This window comes from Oncorhynchus tshawytscha, linkage group LG24 (genome assembly GCF_018296145.1).
Source record: "Oncorhynchus tshawytscha isolate Ot180627B linkage group LG24, Otsh_v2.0, whole genome shotgun sequence".
Classification (NCBI taxonomy): domain Eukaryota; kingdom Metazoa; phylum Chordata; class Actinopteri; order Salmoniformes; family Salmonidae; genus Oncorhynchus; species Oncorhynchus tshawytscha.
The window spans coordinates 11,345,603-11,363,160 of NC_056452.1; the positions used below are offsets into that span (position 1 = coordinate 11,345,603).

At 39.9% G+C, this 17,558-nt stretch overlaps 1 protein-coding gene across 2 annotated transcripts in view; it reads left to right on the top strand.

Annotated features, from left to right (window-relative positions):
* The window catches only part of mybpc2b (myosin binding protein Cb), a 62,437-nt gene that overhangs the window by 24,824 nt on the left and 20,055 nt on the right, over positions 1–17,558 (top strand). Inside the window, exons 5-18 of one of the 2 annotated variants that reach the window (XM_042305315.1) lie at positions 1,140–1,166; positions 9,925–9,993; positions 10,287–10,435; positions 10,799–10,916; positions 11,445–11,493; positions 11,675–11,734; positions 12,182–12,351; positions 12,505–12,637; positions 14,421–14,545; positions 15,269–15,374; positions 15,619–15,782; positions 16,046–16,211; positions 16,451–16,557; positions 16,738–16,767. In XM_042305315.1, coding sequence (XP_042161249.1) covers positions 1,140–1,166; positions 9,925–9,993; positions 10,287–10,435; positions 10,799–10,916; positions 11,445–11,493; positions 11,675–11,734; positions 12,182–12,351; positions 12,505–12,637; positions 14,421–14,545; positions 15,269–15,374; positions 15,619–15,782; positions 16,046–16,211; positions 16,451–16,557; positions 16,738–16,767 — 1,473 coding nt within the window. The remainder of the gene's footprint in view (positions 1–1,139; positions 1,167–9,924; positions 9,994–10,286; positions 10,436–10,798; positions 10,917–11,444; positions 11,494–11,674; positions 11,735–12,181; positions 12,352–12,504; positions 12,638–14,420; positions 14,546–15,268; positions 15,375–15,618; positions 15,783–16,045; positions 16,212–16,450; positions 16,558–16,737; positions 16,768–17,558) is intronic. The other variant, XM_042305316.1, reaches the window with a different exon arrangement.

Genomic DNA, 17,558 nt, shown 5'->3' on the forward strand with positions numbered 1-17,558 from the left:
AAAGATATTTAGTTAAACAAGTAATATTTTTTTCTCAAATAGGTAGGGATCAAAATGATTGACACCCCTAAAGATTCTTATAAAGAAAGTAGTCAAAAGTTTAGTATTTGGTCCCATATTCCTACTGTATGACTCTACAAACTTGTTGGATGTGTTTGCATTTATTTTTGTTTGTGTCTCAGATTAATTTGTGCCCAAACAGAAATTAATAGTAAATAATGTATTGCGTCATTTTGGAGTAATTTTTTACTGTAAATAAGAATAGAATATGCTTCTAAACCACAGGAGGCTGCTGAGGGGAGGATGGCTCATAATAATGGCATCAAAGACATGGAAATCATGTGTTTGATGTATTTGATACCATTCCACTTATTCCGCTCCAGTCAATACCACGAGCCTGTCCTCCCCAATTAAGGTGCCACCAGCCTCCTGTGTTCTAAACACTTTGACATTCATGTGGATGCCACCATGATGATGGATAATCCTGAATCAATCACGAATAATGATGAGTGAGAAAGTTGCAGAGGGTCAAATATCCTGCCCCCGAAGCATGCTAACCTCGCCTGTTATTGGTAGTGGTGAGATATTAGCATGTCTTGGGGGCACTTGTATTAGTAAACTGTACAAGATATGTATGTATGTATGTACGTAGGTGCCTACGTATGTGCCTGCATACAGGCTGTGTTCAGGTCATGGTAAACCTATAATACTCATAATATGATATCTTGCAAAGTAAAACAAAAAAAAACAATTTTAGCTGATGCAAAACCAGCAGACGGGAGTATGAGAACTATGTGTGTAAGTATGCGGTATGTGTATCTTATGGACACAATGTACTGTATGTGTTTGTATGCATGTACTGCACTGTGCAGTATACATGTTCCTCAGTGTGTTAACATTTGATATTTAAAATTATTAGATTAAATATCTGTATTTAAAAAAAATAATTCCTCAGACTCTGGCATGTGTGGAACTACGTCATTCTCAAATTTTGGTGGTGCAATAACCCTGTTTCAGTCTCTCAAGGAAGTCCAGTGTTTGCACTAGAGTTGGTTCTGCGTGCGTCAGAATCGTATGTCCAATTCACAGGAATGTGTCTATTTTATAGTTTTCCAGTTAAAATGCTTCCTTTTTCTCAGATGAGGCACTGCCTGAAGGAGAGGAGGGTAAGATACGTTTTGTTGGACTGTCTAAACTAGCAGAGGATGCCTTTGTACTGTATGACTGAGAACACAACCTATGTGTCAACTGTCAACAGCAGACCTGGGTCAAATACATGTACAGTTGAAGTCGGAAGTTTACATACACCTTAGCCAAAAACATTTAAACTCAGTTTTTCACAATTCCTGACATTTAATCCTAGTAAAAATTCCCTGTTTTAGGTCAGTTAGGATCACCACTTTATTTTAAGAATGTGAAATGTCAGAATAATAGGAGAGAGAATGATTTGTTTCAGCTTTAATTTCTTTCATCACATTCCCAGTGGGTAAGAAGTTGACAAACACTCAATTAGTATTTGGTAGCATTGCCTTTAAATTGTTTAACTTGGGTCAAACGTTTTGGGTAGCCTTCCACAAGCTTCTAAATCCATGACATCTTTTTCTGGAATTTTCCAAGCTGTTTAAAGGCACAGTCAACTTAGCATATGTAAACTTCTGGCCCACTGGAATTGTGATACAGTGAATTATAAGTTAAATAATATGTCTGTAAACAATTGTTGGAAGAATTACTTGTGTCATGTGTAACAGTTTAACTTTAGTCCGTCCCCTCGCCGGGCTTGAACCAGGGACCCTCTGCACACAGACAACAATCACCCACGAAGCATCGTTACCCATCGCTCCACAAAAGCCACGGCCCTTGCAGAGCAAGGGGAACAACTACTTCAGGTCTCAGAGCGAGTGACATCGGTTACACATGCACAAATTAGATGTCCTAACCAACTTGCCAAAACTATAGTTTGTTAACAATAAATTTGTGGAGTGGTTGAAAAACAAGTTTTAATGACTCCAACCTAAGTGTATATAAACTTCCGACTTCAACTGTCGTTCAAACACTGTTCTGCGCTTGATTTAGCTTGCCCAGTACAATTAAACTCATTAAAAAGCTGCAAAACTGCTAACTATAATAGCCCACCTCAAATGCTGTCAAGTATTTGACCTATGTATTTGACTCATGTATTTGAACCTAGTCTGGTCTATTTAAGCAAGGCCCGGGCGGGTGTGGTACATTGTGAATATACCACAGCTAAGGGTTGTACTTAGTCACGAAAGTGACAAATATGTAATTTTGCTGAACTATCGCTTCAAAATTACATGTTTATATATTTGTTTCCTTACTTTAAAAGCTGTCTATGGACAAGGAGAGACTGCAAATAAGGAAATAAATATATGCATATGTAAATATATAAAGTACATTCCTTTAATGGGGATAGCAGAAGAAACAATGATGTACTTGTATATTTTGTGTAATATATGAATGTTTGGATGTACAGTATGTGGAATTTTGTACCATGCACAACATGTATGGGCCTGTACGTGTTGATTGCCTGAGTAATGCCGTACAATGTATGGTGTATTAATGTGGAGTTAATTGTAGTTATTTTAATATATTCTATAATGGTTTTGTTTGGTCTTGGACATGGCGACACCATATTATTGTCTTTGATGGTGCATGATTGCAGCGCAATTATTGTTTATAATGAAATTGTCTGGTTACTGTAGTTGAAAGTGAAAAGTAAACACAGTACTTTGTATTTCCAGGAAAGGGAGAATGAAAATGTTGTCATTTTCTTCTCTTTCCCAAGGAACTATGACCAATGTTCATTATAAGAGGCAAAAGCTTTTTTAATATTGTATAATTCGATTTTTGGAAATACTTACCTTATACAGATTATGTACTGGAAATATTTATTTGGAAATGCAGTACCAGACAAAAATTTGGACACACCTACATGTACTCATTCATGGGTTTTTCAGTCTTTTTTTCTATTTTCTACATTGTAGAATAATAGTGAAGACATCAAAACTATGAAATAACACATATGGAATCATGTAGTAACCCAAAAAGTGTTAAAAAATATAAATATATATTATATATTTGATTCTTCAAAGTAGCCAGCCTTTGCCTTGATGATAGCTATGCGCACTCTTGGTATTCTCTCAACCAGCTTCACCGGGAATGCTTTTCCGGGAATGAAGTTCCCACGTATTCTGAGAACTTGTTTGCTGCTTTTCCTTCACTCTGCAGTCCAACTCATCCCAAACCATCTCAATTGGGTTGAGGTCGGGTGATTGTGGAGGCCAGGTCATCTGATGCAGCACTCCATCACTCTCCTCTTTGGCCAAGTAGCCCTTACACAGCTTGGAGGTGTGTTGGGCCATTGTCCTGTTGAAAAACAAATGATAGTCCCACTAAGCGCAAACCAGATGGGATGGCGTATCGTTGCAGAATGCTGTGCTAGGCATGCTGGTTAAGTGTGCCTTGATTTCTAAATGTGTCTGTCTCTGTGAAGCATTGACTTGGGCTGCGATTTCTGAGGCTGGTAACTCTAATGAAATTATCCTCTGCAACAGAGGTAACTCTGGGTCTTCCTGTCCTGTGGTGGTCCTCATGAGAGCCAGTTTCATCATAGCCCGTGATGGTTTTTGCAACTGCACTTGAAAACTGACCTTCATGTCTTAAAGTAATGATGGACTGTCGTTTCTCTTTTTTTATTTGAGCTGTTCTTGCCATAACATGGACTGGGTCTTTTACCAAATTGGGCTATTGTCTGTATAGCACCCCTACCTTGTCACAACACAACTGATTGGTTCAAACGCGTTAAGAAGGAAAGAAATTCCACAAATTAACTTTTATCAAGGTACACCAGTTACTTGAAATGCTTTCCAGATGACTACCTCATGAAGCTGGTTTTAGAGAATGCCAATAGTGTGCAAAGCTTGTCATCAAGGCAAATGGTGGCTACTTTGAAGAATCTCAAATATAAAATATAATTTGAATTGTTTTAACACTTTTTTGGTTACTAAATGATTCCATATGTGTTATTTCATAGTTTTGATGTCTTCACTATTATTCTACATCCTAAAAAAAAAAGTCAAAATAAAGAAAAACCCTGGGATGAGTAGATGTGTCCAAACTTTTGACTGATACTGTATATATTTGGAATATATCTGCGAGCAGCAATGAACAGTGTTCACAGGATGAAAGAAAGGACACAAAATCAGTTTCGATAACAAAGCAAGTACTACCATGTAGGAGCTAATGTTTAGCTAACCTTTAGGTGTAGTCAGTGAAAGCATTACCATGTTTATCTCTCAATACCACAAGGAATTATTCAAATAATTACTTAATGTGTTGAGTTTATGTACCAATTCTGGGGTCAATTGGTTTATGTTAAGATTTGTTCAATATTTTTAGCTTTAGCGTATTGGTATATTGCAGTCATCTTTGAATTCTGGGACTTTATTTTGTCAATCTGATTGTGTAAATTGTTTAAATCTCAGTCGGTACTCTCCACATTAGTATTCCAAAATAGTTCAATACACTCCCACAGCTGTAATACGCAGACTGCAAGAGGCAGGACTTCCTGTTTCAAATGTTCCCTAATAAAATATCCACTTTTCACTATGTTCTGACCACATAATGTGGAGTGTATTTACAGTGGTTTAAATGGACATGTAAAATCAGTTGTTTTTTTTTGTCAATAACTTAGCCGTCTTTTGAACAAACGTAAGTTTAGACATGTACTATGTCCCTACATTCCACATTTGCTGTGATTTGGTCCTGGTTCATGAGAAGAAGATTCTTTAAAGTATTTGGTAGCATATTTTTATATTGGCTAATATGCATCTACTGGTAAAGTGTGGCCATCTTTGAATGAATGCATCAACGTTATTCTCTCAAACTCTTTAGGGACTATTATAATGAGTCCAAAGACCACATTTCGAGTGGATCTCACTTAGTCCATGAATATTTTGGGGGGGATTGTTTTAAACATTAGTGTTGCGTCGTCCAAAAGGTGAATTAAGATATTAATGCCAAACTTAACATGTTCCATCATAGTAATGTCTTTGATGACCCTAAAAGTTTCAAGTAGATAGGCCCTTGTGCAGTGGATATACAAAGAATTTAAATGGACACCAATCCCTTAGCTTTTCTCAAATTAAATTAAGATATGTACCATGGGCCTACATACAGAATTTGGTGTTAGTTGTTTAGTTTTTTTTAAAGCGTTTCAAACATTTTCAAGATGGAGGAAAATCTGTCCTAACAGATCTTATGGGTCCTTGAGCCAAATTTGTTTAGCATGAGGAAAGAAGCCTACTTACAAAGTTTCACGTTTCTAGGTCAAACAGGGCGACGTATTTGAGGATTTAAGTGAGACTGCTGAAAACGGCGCCCCTATTGGTCGATCAGTGACATTCTATAAGACCAAGTTACTCATTGCCTCTAGTTCCTGTGTTCCAAAAGAGAGAACAAGTTCCCAGTCTACGCTTGAGGTATTTGACCATGTCAAGGAAGAAAATGTCATCCAGCTTCGCTGTGAACCCCTAAATGTATATTTGGAAAGACATATTGATGATTTAATCATTACAATGTGTAATTATCAGAGGCACCTGCTGAGGCAGCTCCAGCCCCAAGTGAAAATGTAAATGTGGAAGGTGGTTTACATTATCTGTCTCCTCTGTATAGTCTTTGATGTTAAGTCACCTATTTGAGAGGTGAGAGGTCTTGGAGAGGTCCTGAACCAGTTCCCGACTGACATTTTGGTGTACAAAGCGCTGTGTCAACGTCATAGTGTCCCGTGCCTTATTGTGCCAGAAAATCCCATTTGTCTGCTCTCCGCTACCACTCTCTGAGCGGAGCTGCATTAAAATGTCAGGTTCCAGACCCCACATTTGTATAGGGAGTGACACGTCACATTTTCTGGCCTACCCGAACAAATAATCGATTTGCTCTCCTTCTGAGCAACGGAGCCCAGCCTGGGAGACGGTATAATGAAAGGGGACAGTCAAGCGAATCCAAATTGTGGTTTCATCTCACTGTGGTGTTCCCAGGCGGATTTAGAGCTCTCAACATGAACAATACTAAATCATTTCATAGAATCCTAGAACAAGACCACATACTCTTGGCCACAGACAGATTCCTTCACTTCTGCTTAAAGCCGACGTTGTAACGGCGTCTCTGCGCTGCTCAATGGACGTTTCCCGAAGAAAAGTATCTGTCGTCAGTTACGAAATTGTGTCAATATTGTACTGTAACTGATGATCATATTTATTTTTGCCGTTATAATACAGGTGAAATATTACACTAAGTCGTTTATAATTTGATTTGTTACTATATTTAGAAAGCATTTCAGTCATTTCAAGCAATATTGCCTCACTTTTGTTGAATGGAATAAACAATATATTCTTTTCATAGTATTTAGCGACACTATGTACTTGAGCTTGTGTCCTCAATTGTGAGTACAATTTATAACGATTTAAATCTAAAACTATGCAACATTAGCAGTTCTTGTTTGTGGCCATCTCATGTAAAATAATTATGTTTGGCTATGTCTTTTTAGGCGTAAATCTCCATTTTGGACCTATCATTCAAGCAGGCACCGGAAGAGTGTTTATAATTTTCTAATACCAAAACTATATTGATTCAGAAACGTCTAAAGCCTCAATGTAATGTAAAGCTATGGCCATGAGTATCAAGTTGCATCCTGTCTATTTGGCCTACTTACCAATGGCTGTAAAGAAAACCGGACACAAGGCTGTACTACTGTAGTCAAACATGTGTTTTTCAACACAACTTTTTAAGGGGTTATCTGGTAATACTTTTTAAGCATGTATTCATTCTTATGCTTTACAAATGAACACTAAATGTTATACATGCTTATGAATTATAATTCTTATAAATGCTTGTACATGTTTACAATGAATCGGTGTTGTAGTAGCTTACCCGCGACTACATATTGATTGTATTTTTTACTCGGCTTTGACTCGGACAATAAGGACTCTTCATTTCTTCCCGAGAACAGCCGAGACCAGCAAATTAAACAAATCACTGTTAGCTCCCATTTATCATTATTAACAGCTCCCAAGGGGACACCAGGGAAGTTGTAACATATTTTGCATTTCTAGACCTGTTTGGGGTCTGTGAGAGGGTTTTGTGCATGTATTTTTTTTTTTTTACATAATAGTATAGTTTAACAGTTTGTTATTATAAGCTGGGTGGTTCGAGCCCTGAATGCTGATTGGCTAAAAGCTGTGGTATATCAGACCATGTACCACGGGAATGACAAAACATATTTTTACTGCTCTAATTACATGAGTAACCAGTTTATAATAGCAATATGGCACCTCAGGGGTTTGTGGTATTTAGCCAATATACCACGGCTAAGGGCTGTATCCTGGCACTCCGTGTTTTGTTGTGCATAAGAACAGCTCTTAGCCGTGACATATTGCCCATCTACCACACCCCCTCGGCCTTATTACCTAAATATAAACCATGTTTGAATCGTGGATGTTGATTGGCTAAAACAGACTTTGTACCATGGGTATGACACAAAACACTTGAATACTGCTTTATTGAAGTTTCACTATGCATACCAAGGCAAATGATATCAGAAAAGCAATAAGGCTTGTATTAACACATTTCCCCTTGCTTCTAGCCTAGCAGTTGATCTGCAACAATGGGGGTTTGTATAAACCTTGCTGTCTGTTTCACCGAACTCAGCAATGCCATGTAGAAATGCGATCTCCCCCTGTATCCTACCATAGAGAGTGAATGATGTCCTGACGAAACAGCAACTTTTCCGACCAGACCCAGGCGAAATAACGCATCGGCCGTCATTATAATGGACAAACAAAAAGCTTTTTGCTGTCATTTCGGCTGCAGAGGCTAACTAGCAAGTCGATGGCTAGCTAGCAAGTGACGAGAAGGTTAGCCCACAGATGAAAAGTTTAGCCTGCCTGCATAGCAACAATGATTTGATTGCAACCAGATTTTCATCCCACACTATGTCCTCCGGTGGAAGGGTGAAATAGTATGAATTTACCTTTCCCAAATCAAGTTTGTAATGAAAATATGTTAGTTATAGTTTTAATATGTTGGTAGCAATAAGGCACCTCTGGGTTTTGTGGTATATGGCCAATACACCATGGCTAAGGGTTGTGTCCAGGCATTCCGCTTTGTACTGTGCCTAAGAGCAATCCTTAGCAGTGGTTCTGTATATTGGCCATACACCACACCCTTTGGACCTTATTGCTGAAGGATAAACAGATATCACCAAATGCCTTGCTCACATCGATATCCAATGATATCGATATCATACTGAATTATCGATATTGGTGCCCACCACTATTATAAAGTGTTACCAACTTTTTGTAATATTGTAGTAAAGTAGCCTACCTGCACACTCAATTGCTCAAATAGTTGTGGGGGGAATCATAGATCTTGATGACAAACATCTTGACGACTTCAGCGAATAGCATTCTAATTCTGGAAGTTGTGAAATGGTGAATCTGTAATCTGTAGTAATACATCAACTGTTTTACTTAATTTAGAGACCCTAGCAGAACCAGCAAGATGAGAAGTCAAACGGTACAAGAAACGTTTCCTCCGTTGTCTGTTATGGTAGAAAGACTGTGGTCCAGTCCAGTATCTTGATTTTATGACTTGATTTTCACAATTGTTTCAGTGCTATTGATTATTCTGGTAACATCTCTGCACAGTTAATATGGGTTTACAGTATTATGAGCTTTCCGGATGTGTGTATGTATGTGGATGTGTGTGTGTGTGTTACAAGATGTATCCAAACAAGGGATTGGCGCTCATCCAAAAATGTGTGTAATGATTGTTCAAAACATGCATATGTTACGTAAAAAAGGTGTGAGACCAGGTTGTTTCCTTGTGCTTGCTTCCTTGTGTGTCTATGTACATGTGTGTGTTTGTGTTTCAAGAGGTATCCAAACGACTCATAAGTGCTCATCAAAACCTCTCTTTGTTATGATTGTTGAAATTTGTACACTACCTGTCAAAAGTTTTACAACACCTACTCATTCAAGGGTTTTTCTTTGTTTGTACTATTTTCTACGTTGTAGAGTAATAGTGAAGACATCAAAACTATGAAATAACACATATGGAATCATGTAGTAACCAAAAGGCGTTAAATTTGACCTGTTCTTGTCATAATATGGACTTGGTCTTTTACTAAATAGGGCTATCGTCTGTATACTCCCCCCACACACACACCTTGTCACAACACAACTGATTTGCTCAAACACATTAAGAAGGAAAGAAATTGAAACCTGTTAATTGAAACGCATTCCAGGTGACCATCTCATGAAGCTGGTTGAGAAAATGCCAAAAGTGTGGAAAGCTGTCATCAAGGCAAAGGATGGCTACTTTGAAGAATCTTAAATATAAAATACATTTTGATTTGTTTAACACTTTTTTGGTTACTACATGATTCCATATGTGTTATTTCATAGTTTTGATGTCTTCACTATTATTCTACAATGTAGAAAATAGTAAAAATATAGAAAAACCCTTGAATGAGTAGGTGTTCTAAAACGTATGACTGATAGTAGGATCTTAATGCGTTCTCTACAGCAGGAAGATAATCCTGCAGCAACAGGAAATGTGAATTATTATGAGGATTATACTAAATTGACATTTGTATAGGGGTTGATACAGTTTTCGTTAGGGCAAATAAATTCTGATATTTCAGTGGAAATTGCAAACTACGGAAGCCTTTTTAAAACTCAAATGCACTACAAGTATGCATTTCCTGCTGTGCAGGAGCAGGACAATTCTCAGCAACAAAAGAGTGATCAAGTTAAGATCCTACATCTGTGAGTGCGTGTGTGTTTGGGTGCGTTAATGTGTGTGTGTTTGGAAGTGTGTTCTCATCTCTACCCTCACACCCCTCAGGGGTCCATCAGTCGCAGGAGATTACAGGACTGTTTCTTCAGCACCCTGAGACTACGGTTGCCATAACAGGTTATACAAACAACACTGGCAGTTGACTAATACTAGCTACATCCGAGCATGCAAATACCAATTTGTCTTACGACTTTGAATTCACGTAGGGTATTGTTAAACTGAGTAGTTATTTGCTGTATATAAATACTACAGTAGGCCTAATTCTGTCATGTACTTTACCAACCCGTTGACCTGAAGTTTACACAATTCAAGCTGTACTGTAGGAACTTTGGTATGGGAACACATACACATAGAAAATTGCCAAATTCTATTCCTTTACTGGCTTTCTGAGTGTTGATTGTGAATGGCAGGTACGGACATTGTGTTTACTGCCAAAGTGGACTCTACTACACTATCAAGGAAACCAACCATTAAATGGCTGAAGGGGAAGTGGCTGGACCTGGGCAGCAAAGCAGGAAAACACATGCAGTTCAAAGAGACTTTTGACAGAGCCACAAAGGTACGTCTATGGAAGTGGGTGGGGTTGGCTGGATGAGTGTGTGGAGGACAGAAGTGAGGGAATGTTCTATGCATCACCAATCCTCCCCCTCTCTCTCTCTGTCTCTCTCTCTCTTTCTCTCTCTCTCTCTCTCTCTCTCACTCTCTCTCTCTCTCTCTTTCTCTCTCTTTCTCTCACTCTCTCTCTCACTCTCTCTCTCTCGCTCACTCTCTCTCTCTCTCTCTCTTTCTCTCTCTTTCTCTCACTCTCTCACACTCTCACACTCTCTCTCTCTCTCTCTCTCTCTCTCTCTCTCTCACTCTCTCACACTCTCTCTCACACACACACACACACACACACACTTAAATGTTCTACTCCACTTAGATCTACACCTGGGACATGAAGATAATCAAGGTGGTCCCTGGTGATGCTGGGGCCTACAGGTGTGAGGTCACCTCCAAAGACAAGTGCGACAGCAGCGCTTTTGACATCTCCGTGGAGGGTGAGTGGGACATTTTAGGAACACTGACCACTGTTCCCTTAAGGCAGTGGTTCTCAAACCTCTCCTCGGGGACCCCCAATATATTTTGTATCCCTGAACTACCATCATATCTGATTCATCTATAAAGGCTTGATGATGAGTTGAGTCATTAAGTGTGCTACCTTTGAAATGGATGAAATACATGGAACGACTGGGGGTTTTCGGGAAGAGGTTTGAGAACCACTGCCTCAAGGGACCCAATGAATGCACAATCAAAGGTTCTTAACATAAGATAGGGGGTATTACAAGTGTGGCAGGTAGCCTAACCGTTAATAGCGTTGGGCAAGTAACCGAAAGGTTGCTGCTTCGAAACGCCAAACCCAATAGGTGAAAAATCTGTCGTTGAGCGCGGCATTTAACCCTAATTGCTCCTGTAAGTCGCTCTGAATAAGGGCGTCTGCTGAATGACTAAAATGTAAATGTGTAATCAGTTTAGGTGCACGCAACTGTAACCCATATGTGTTCTTTATGCAATCCCTCTTATTCCAGCTGTGCATATTGAGGAGGAACATGATATTATGGCCGCATTCAAAAGAACGTAAGCATTTGTATTCATGTTTGAGCTTATTAGTATTTCTTTGTGTGTGCGTGCACACCTGTGTACGTGTATGATTGAGCGCTATCCGTAATGTGTTTGACTGCATTTCAGCAAGATATAATGTCCATTGCTTAATCTAGAATGACAGTATATATTTTGTGCACTGTCTTTCTCTAATTAGGGATGCTGGAGAGGATGAAGGCAGTTTGGATTTCAGTGCTTTGCTGAAAGCTACCAAGAAGTGAGCACTGTTTACATTGTGTGCCATATGTAGGGATCACATAAAGTACAAGGGATCAGGGATCACCGACCACATTCCAGGGATCAGGGATCACCGACCACATTCCAGTGACCAGGAATCACCGACCACATTCCAGGGATCAAAAATGCATATATGATTACATTATTATTGTTTTTAGCTGCATGATTTTTTAATGCTACATCCATTTGCAGTGTACAGTACATTCCTTCATGTAGCCTATCCTTTAGATTACGAGTACAAAGTTGATTGGATAGTATGATAGAACGTGCTGGAACGAGTCATTCACTTGAAACTGAGAGTCGACTGACCATTGATTTGTTAGATTTTTGTGTCGTTGACTAGGTAACCTCTCCCTTTGTCCTCTCTCTTCATCTCGGGGCCCTCTTTCTTCCTTCCCTGCCTCATCCTTCCGTCTTTCACCCACAGGAAGAAGAAGCCAGTCGTAGACGAGGAGAAGGCAGACGTGTGGGAAATCCTGAAGAACGCTCAACCCAGCGAGTATGAGAAGATTGCTTTTGAGTACGGCATTACAGACCTGAGGGGTCTGCTCAAGCGTCTGAAGAAGATGAAGACGGTTGAACCCAAGCACAGCGACGGTAAGATTGAGAGGGGAAATATTATTATATTTGTCTTTACTTTCTTATGATTACCAAAACAAAAAGCTTCTCCAAGTTATTAAACAAACGGTAGTACCTTGCCAATCTTACAACAACTGTACCTAATGTCATGCTCTCTGTTTCGCCCTGCAGCTTTCCTAAAGAGAATGGAGTCTGCCTACTCTGTGGATAAGGGCAAGAAAATCGTACTGCAGGTGGAAGTGGTTGACCCAAATGCCCAGGTCAAATGGTTGAAGAACGGTCAGGAGATAAAATCATCCGCCAAGTACGCACACAAATAAACACACAAATACAGACACACACACCATCAAACACACACACATCCTAGAAGAGGCTACTGGGAGGCTGAGGCGCGTTGAGGGCCATTATGGTTAGAACATATCAGGACTGAGGGCCGAACCCCAACTTGAGAAATGACGGCGTAGCTGGAACCTTTGCAGAAATGACTGATGTCAATAAGCAAATCACGTGCATCTCCTTGTTAGGATATGGCCATAACTTACTGACGTAATACTAGCAAGGGGAAGCGAAAGAAGTGCAAAGGCTATTCATGGAGATGGCCACTAACGGAGATTTACAAAATAGATTTTAAAAAAAGTCCACTTACGTGAGGAAGCTATAGGCTATGTGACCGTTTCCTAGTAACGAGTTGACGTGACTTAACGCAAAACCCAAAAAAGCAAACTCACCAGGTTGTTTGTTTACTTTCCTCTTGGCATCTTCAGTCAACAAGATGTTTGTTTTGAAAAGACGTTTTGTATCATGTAAGCCTTGCATTGAACAATCTCCATCAAAAGGCAATGTAGGCCTATCTATTTTTGTCTTCTCTCTGGAATGCATTGGTAGAGCAGAGTCCTCTCTCTCTCTCTCTCTCTCTGTAGCAATGCCAGATACGTGATTAATTGCACAGTTGGCCCTATCTGATTTACCGCAAGCGAAGCTGGTGTTCTCCACGTCTCCTGGACTTGACCGGCAGCGCTGGAAAATAGCTCTCTAAAATGATCTCTCCGCAACTCCATCATTCTAAATTGCGCTGCCATCAACACATTTTATTTCTAGGAAGCCTTAATCAGCTTCTCGGTGGCCAACAAATCACGGTGACAGGTCATATCATTCCCTGCGCATAAACTCCTCTTTTTAATTAAAAAAAAAAAAATCAGAACATTTTTGCTACAATTTTTGAAGCCCCCCCATCTTGGCAGTGTAGAGATTTTTTTTTGCATTTTTAAGCCACTTTCCTGCAATTCTACACATTTCTCAATGGAGCTGAGAGAAAATGCTGCAGTTTTAAAGCGAATTTCCTGAAATTCGATGCATTTTGCCATGGCTAATGCTGTGTTCCTTTGCTCAAACATAATAACAAAATCAATACGGCTGAATTCATTGTTTTTTTTATTTGTACTTTTATTTTGGTGATTGTTAGTTCTGAAAGATTCTATTATAAAAAAATAAAAAATGGATTGGTCCATTATCTTTTCTACATACTTTGTATCTGATTAGTCGTTTAAGTTCACACTAAAAAACTGTTTGGACTTAAGCAGCCCGAAAAAAACACTTGAGCTGCCTGCCAAAGTGTCTTCTATTCAGAAAAATCCTTGCTCATGTACAAAGTCAGGTCTGAATCATTATCAGGGACAAGGCTTAATTTAATGGCCATAGTTGTTTACTTGTGGCCTCGTGACAGTTTGGTAGCTTTTACTGTACTTCACCTCTGATTACTTAGTACTCTTAGCTAACTCTTAACTTGACACTCTTCTATTCTTTTTTTTAAAACTTTTTTTCTTTTTTTGTCTATCCCCAGTATGAACTATGAGATGTATTGCGGCAACAACTTTAGAAGACTAAAATAACCCATGCGTTAGTTCTTCTAAACAAATGACAGGTCAATCACTCTCAGAAAACTGTAGATTGCCATTTTATTCAAGTTGACATGCTGCTCATACAAGTCTTATAAACGGGCTTTCGGAGAATGTTAAACGGCATTCATTCACAATGCGGTCTCTGTCCATCCGTTTGTCCGTGTGTCCGTTTGTCTATCTGTGCACCAGGTACATCATAGAATCAATTGGCAACATCAGGACGCTCACCATCAACAAGTGTAGCCTGGCTGACGACGCTGCGTACGAGTGTGTGATTGGGGAAGAGAAGTCCTTCACAGAGGTGTTTGTCAAAGGTACGCCTTCTTCTCACTCGTCTACACTCTTAGGGGGAAAAAACGACTATCTAGAACCTAAAAGGGTTCTTGGACTGTCCCCGTAGGAGAACCCTTTGAAGAACAATTTTTGGTTCCAGGTTGAATACTTTTGGTTCAAGGTAGAACCCTTTTGGGTTCCATGTAAAACCCTTCCCACAAGAGGGTTGAACATGGAACCCAAAATGGTTCTATCTGAAACCATAAAGGGTTCTACCTGAAACCATAAAGGGTTCTTCAAAGGGTTCTCCTATGGGGGCCGCGGAAGAACCCTTTTGGAACCCCTTTTTTTCTAAGAGTGTGGAGTTGTGATTTGCTGATGCCATGTAGCATAAAGTGTACCTTTATTGTAGTGTTACCCCATGTATCCTTTAGTTAACGAGATGACTCCAATTTACATAGTAATCTTTTTTTTTTGCAATTCAACTTTGACCATCAGAATCATCCAAGTATCCATATAACGACAATAATCATCAAACAAAAAAAAGATTTTGAATAATGTAAAAAATATATATATTACAAAAAATATTTGCAGTTGTGTACGCTCACTGTCACACATTTTTCTAAAACGACTTTGCCCCCTGAGGGCCACCGTGTAGCCAATGTACCAAGTAATAAACACAATGTTTTTTACACTGCACTTACAATAATGTCCCAGTGTTAAGGAACATGAAAATGGTGTCTTCTTGCTGTCGTCCTCTCCAGAGCCCCCGGTCACCATCACCAAGCTGCTGGATGACTACCACGTGGTGGTGGGAGAGAGGGTGGAGTTTGAGGTGGAGGTGTCTGTGGAGGGAGCACACGTTAACTGGTCAGTAAAACCTTCCAGTAATGCTTTATTTGACAGTCCCCGTTAATCCGGTATCTTTATGGTATTTTACATGGCGTTAACTAAGAAACTGTGTAGTAAAAAATGGATGCTTTATAGTACTGACCTCAAAGTTTAAAAAAAGAAGGAAAGTAAAGTTCAGCTTGGAAGGCCTGAACCATTTTTATGTTCCTGGTGTCTGCACAATTCACTCAGGGTTTCTGTGTCACCTACTCTCACTCCTCAGGATGTTTGAGGACCAAGAACTCTCCAGGGACTCCCATAAGTACCGCTTTAAGAAGGACGGATTGAAGCACATGCTCATCATCCAAGAGGCTTCGCTGGATGACATTGGAATGTACTGGTGCTTCACCAACGGCGGGCGAACCAAAGGAGAGCTGGAAGTTGAAGGTACCATTCTTTGTTCTAGGGAAAAGATGAGACATATTTTCCAGTCTTCACTGTGATTCAAATTCAGTTCTATATCTGCGGTGGATTTTTGTTGTAGTGTTGTGGACAAACACTTGTAGGTATGCTAGTTTGGGTATCCTCTCACTTCTCCCTCTCCCTCTCTCCCTGTTTCTCTCTCTCCACATTCTCTTTCGTTCCTCTCGCTTTCCTCTCTATCCCTGTCTCTCTCACTCTGCCCTCTTCCTATTGCCCCCCCACCCCAGAGAAAGAACTGGAGGTGTTGCAGAACATCGCTGACCTGACGGTGAAGGCCGAGGAACAGGCCATGTTCAAGTGTGAGGTGTCTGATGAGAAGGTGACAGGGAAATGGCTCAAAGATGGCGTGGAGGTGGTGCCCAGCAGTCACATCAAGCTGACCCACATCGGAAGGTACGGGCCCATGTTACGTGTCAAGTGACTTTAGATTGTAATTATGTTTTTGTATCAACTTCTGATTATGTTTTGTCTACAGAATGTGTTCTGGTCATATGTAACCACGTGGACTGTCTGTCTTTTATTTTCAGTATGTATTGTATTCTAGAATGACGAGGAGCTGTGACTGTGTAATTCTCTATTGAACTAGAATGTGGCAATTCATGAGCAACTTCCTTATCCTCAATGTGTTTTAGAATCCATCGGCTTACCATAGACGACGTCAAGCCCGAGGACGCTGGAGACTATACGTTTATCCCAGACGGATATGCCCTCTCACTGTCCGCCAAACTCAACTTCCTGGGTAAGAGAAAGAGAGAGAAAAGATGAGAAAAATATCTCTATTTTTTTTTTTAAATGACAAATTCACCAACTTTGGAGAAATGTACATCATGCCTATACATACTGTTTAAATGGAAATAAAGTCCCTTAACATCAGTTCAAGTCACTTATGAATAAATCCATTTTGTCTTCCTTTCAACAGAAATTAAGATCGACTATGTCCCCCGCCAAGGTAGGTTTTCTAAATTACTGCTACAAAACATAATGCCATAAGTATTGATTCACATCAACATATGCAATATATCAATGTACAATGCATTCGGAAGGTATTCAGACCCCTTGACTTTTTCCATTTTTTGTTACGTTACAGCCTTATTCTCAAATTGATTAAATCATTTTTTTCTTCATCAATCTACACAAAATACCCCATAATGACAAAGCAAAAACATACTTTTAAAAAGTTTGCAAATGTATTAAAAATACAAAACTGAAATATGATATTTACATAAGTATTCAGACCCTTTACTCAGGACTTTGTTGAAGCACCTTTGTCAGATATTACAGCCTCGAGTCTTCTTGGGTACGACACTACAAGCTTGGAACACCTGTATTTGGGGAGTTCCTCCCATTCTTCTTTGCAGATCCTCTCAAGCTCTGTCAGGTTGGATGGGTAGCGTCGCTGCACAGCTATTGTTTAGGTCTCTCCAAAGATGTTCGATCAGGTTCAAGTCCGGGCTCTGGCTGGACCACTCAAGGACATTCAGAGACTTGCCCGAAGCCACTCCGTTGTCTTGGCTGTCTGCTTAGGGTCGTTGTCCTGTTGGAAGGTGAACCTTCGCCCCAGTCTGAGGTCCTGAGCGCTCTGGAGCAGGTTTTCATCAAGGATCTCTCTGTACTTTGCTCTATTCATCTTTCCCTCGATCCTGACTAGTCTCCCAGTCCCTGCTGCTGAAAAACATCCCCACAGCATGATGCTGCCACCACCAGGCTTCAGCGTAGGGATGGTGCCAGGTTTACTCCAGA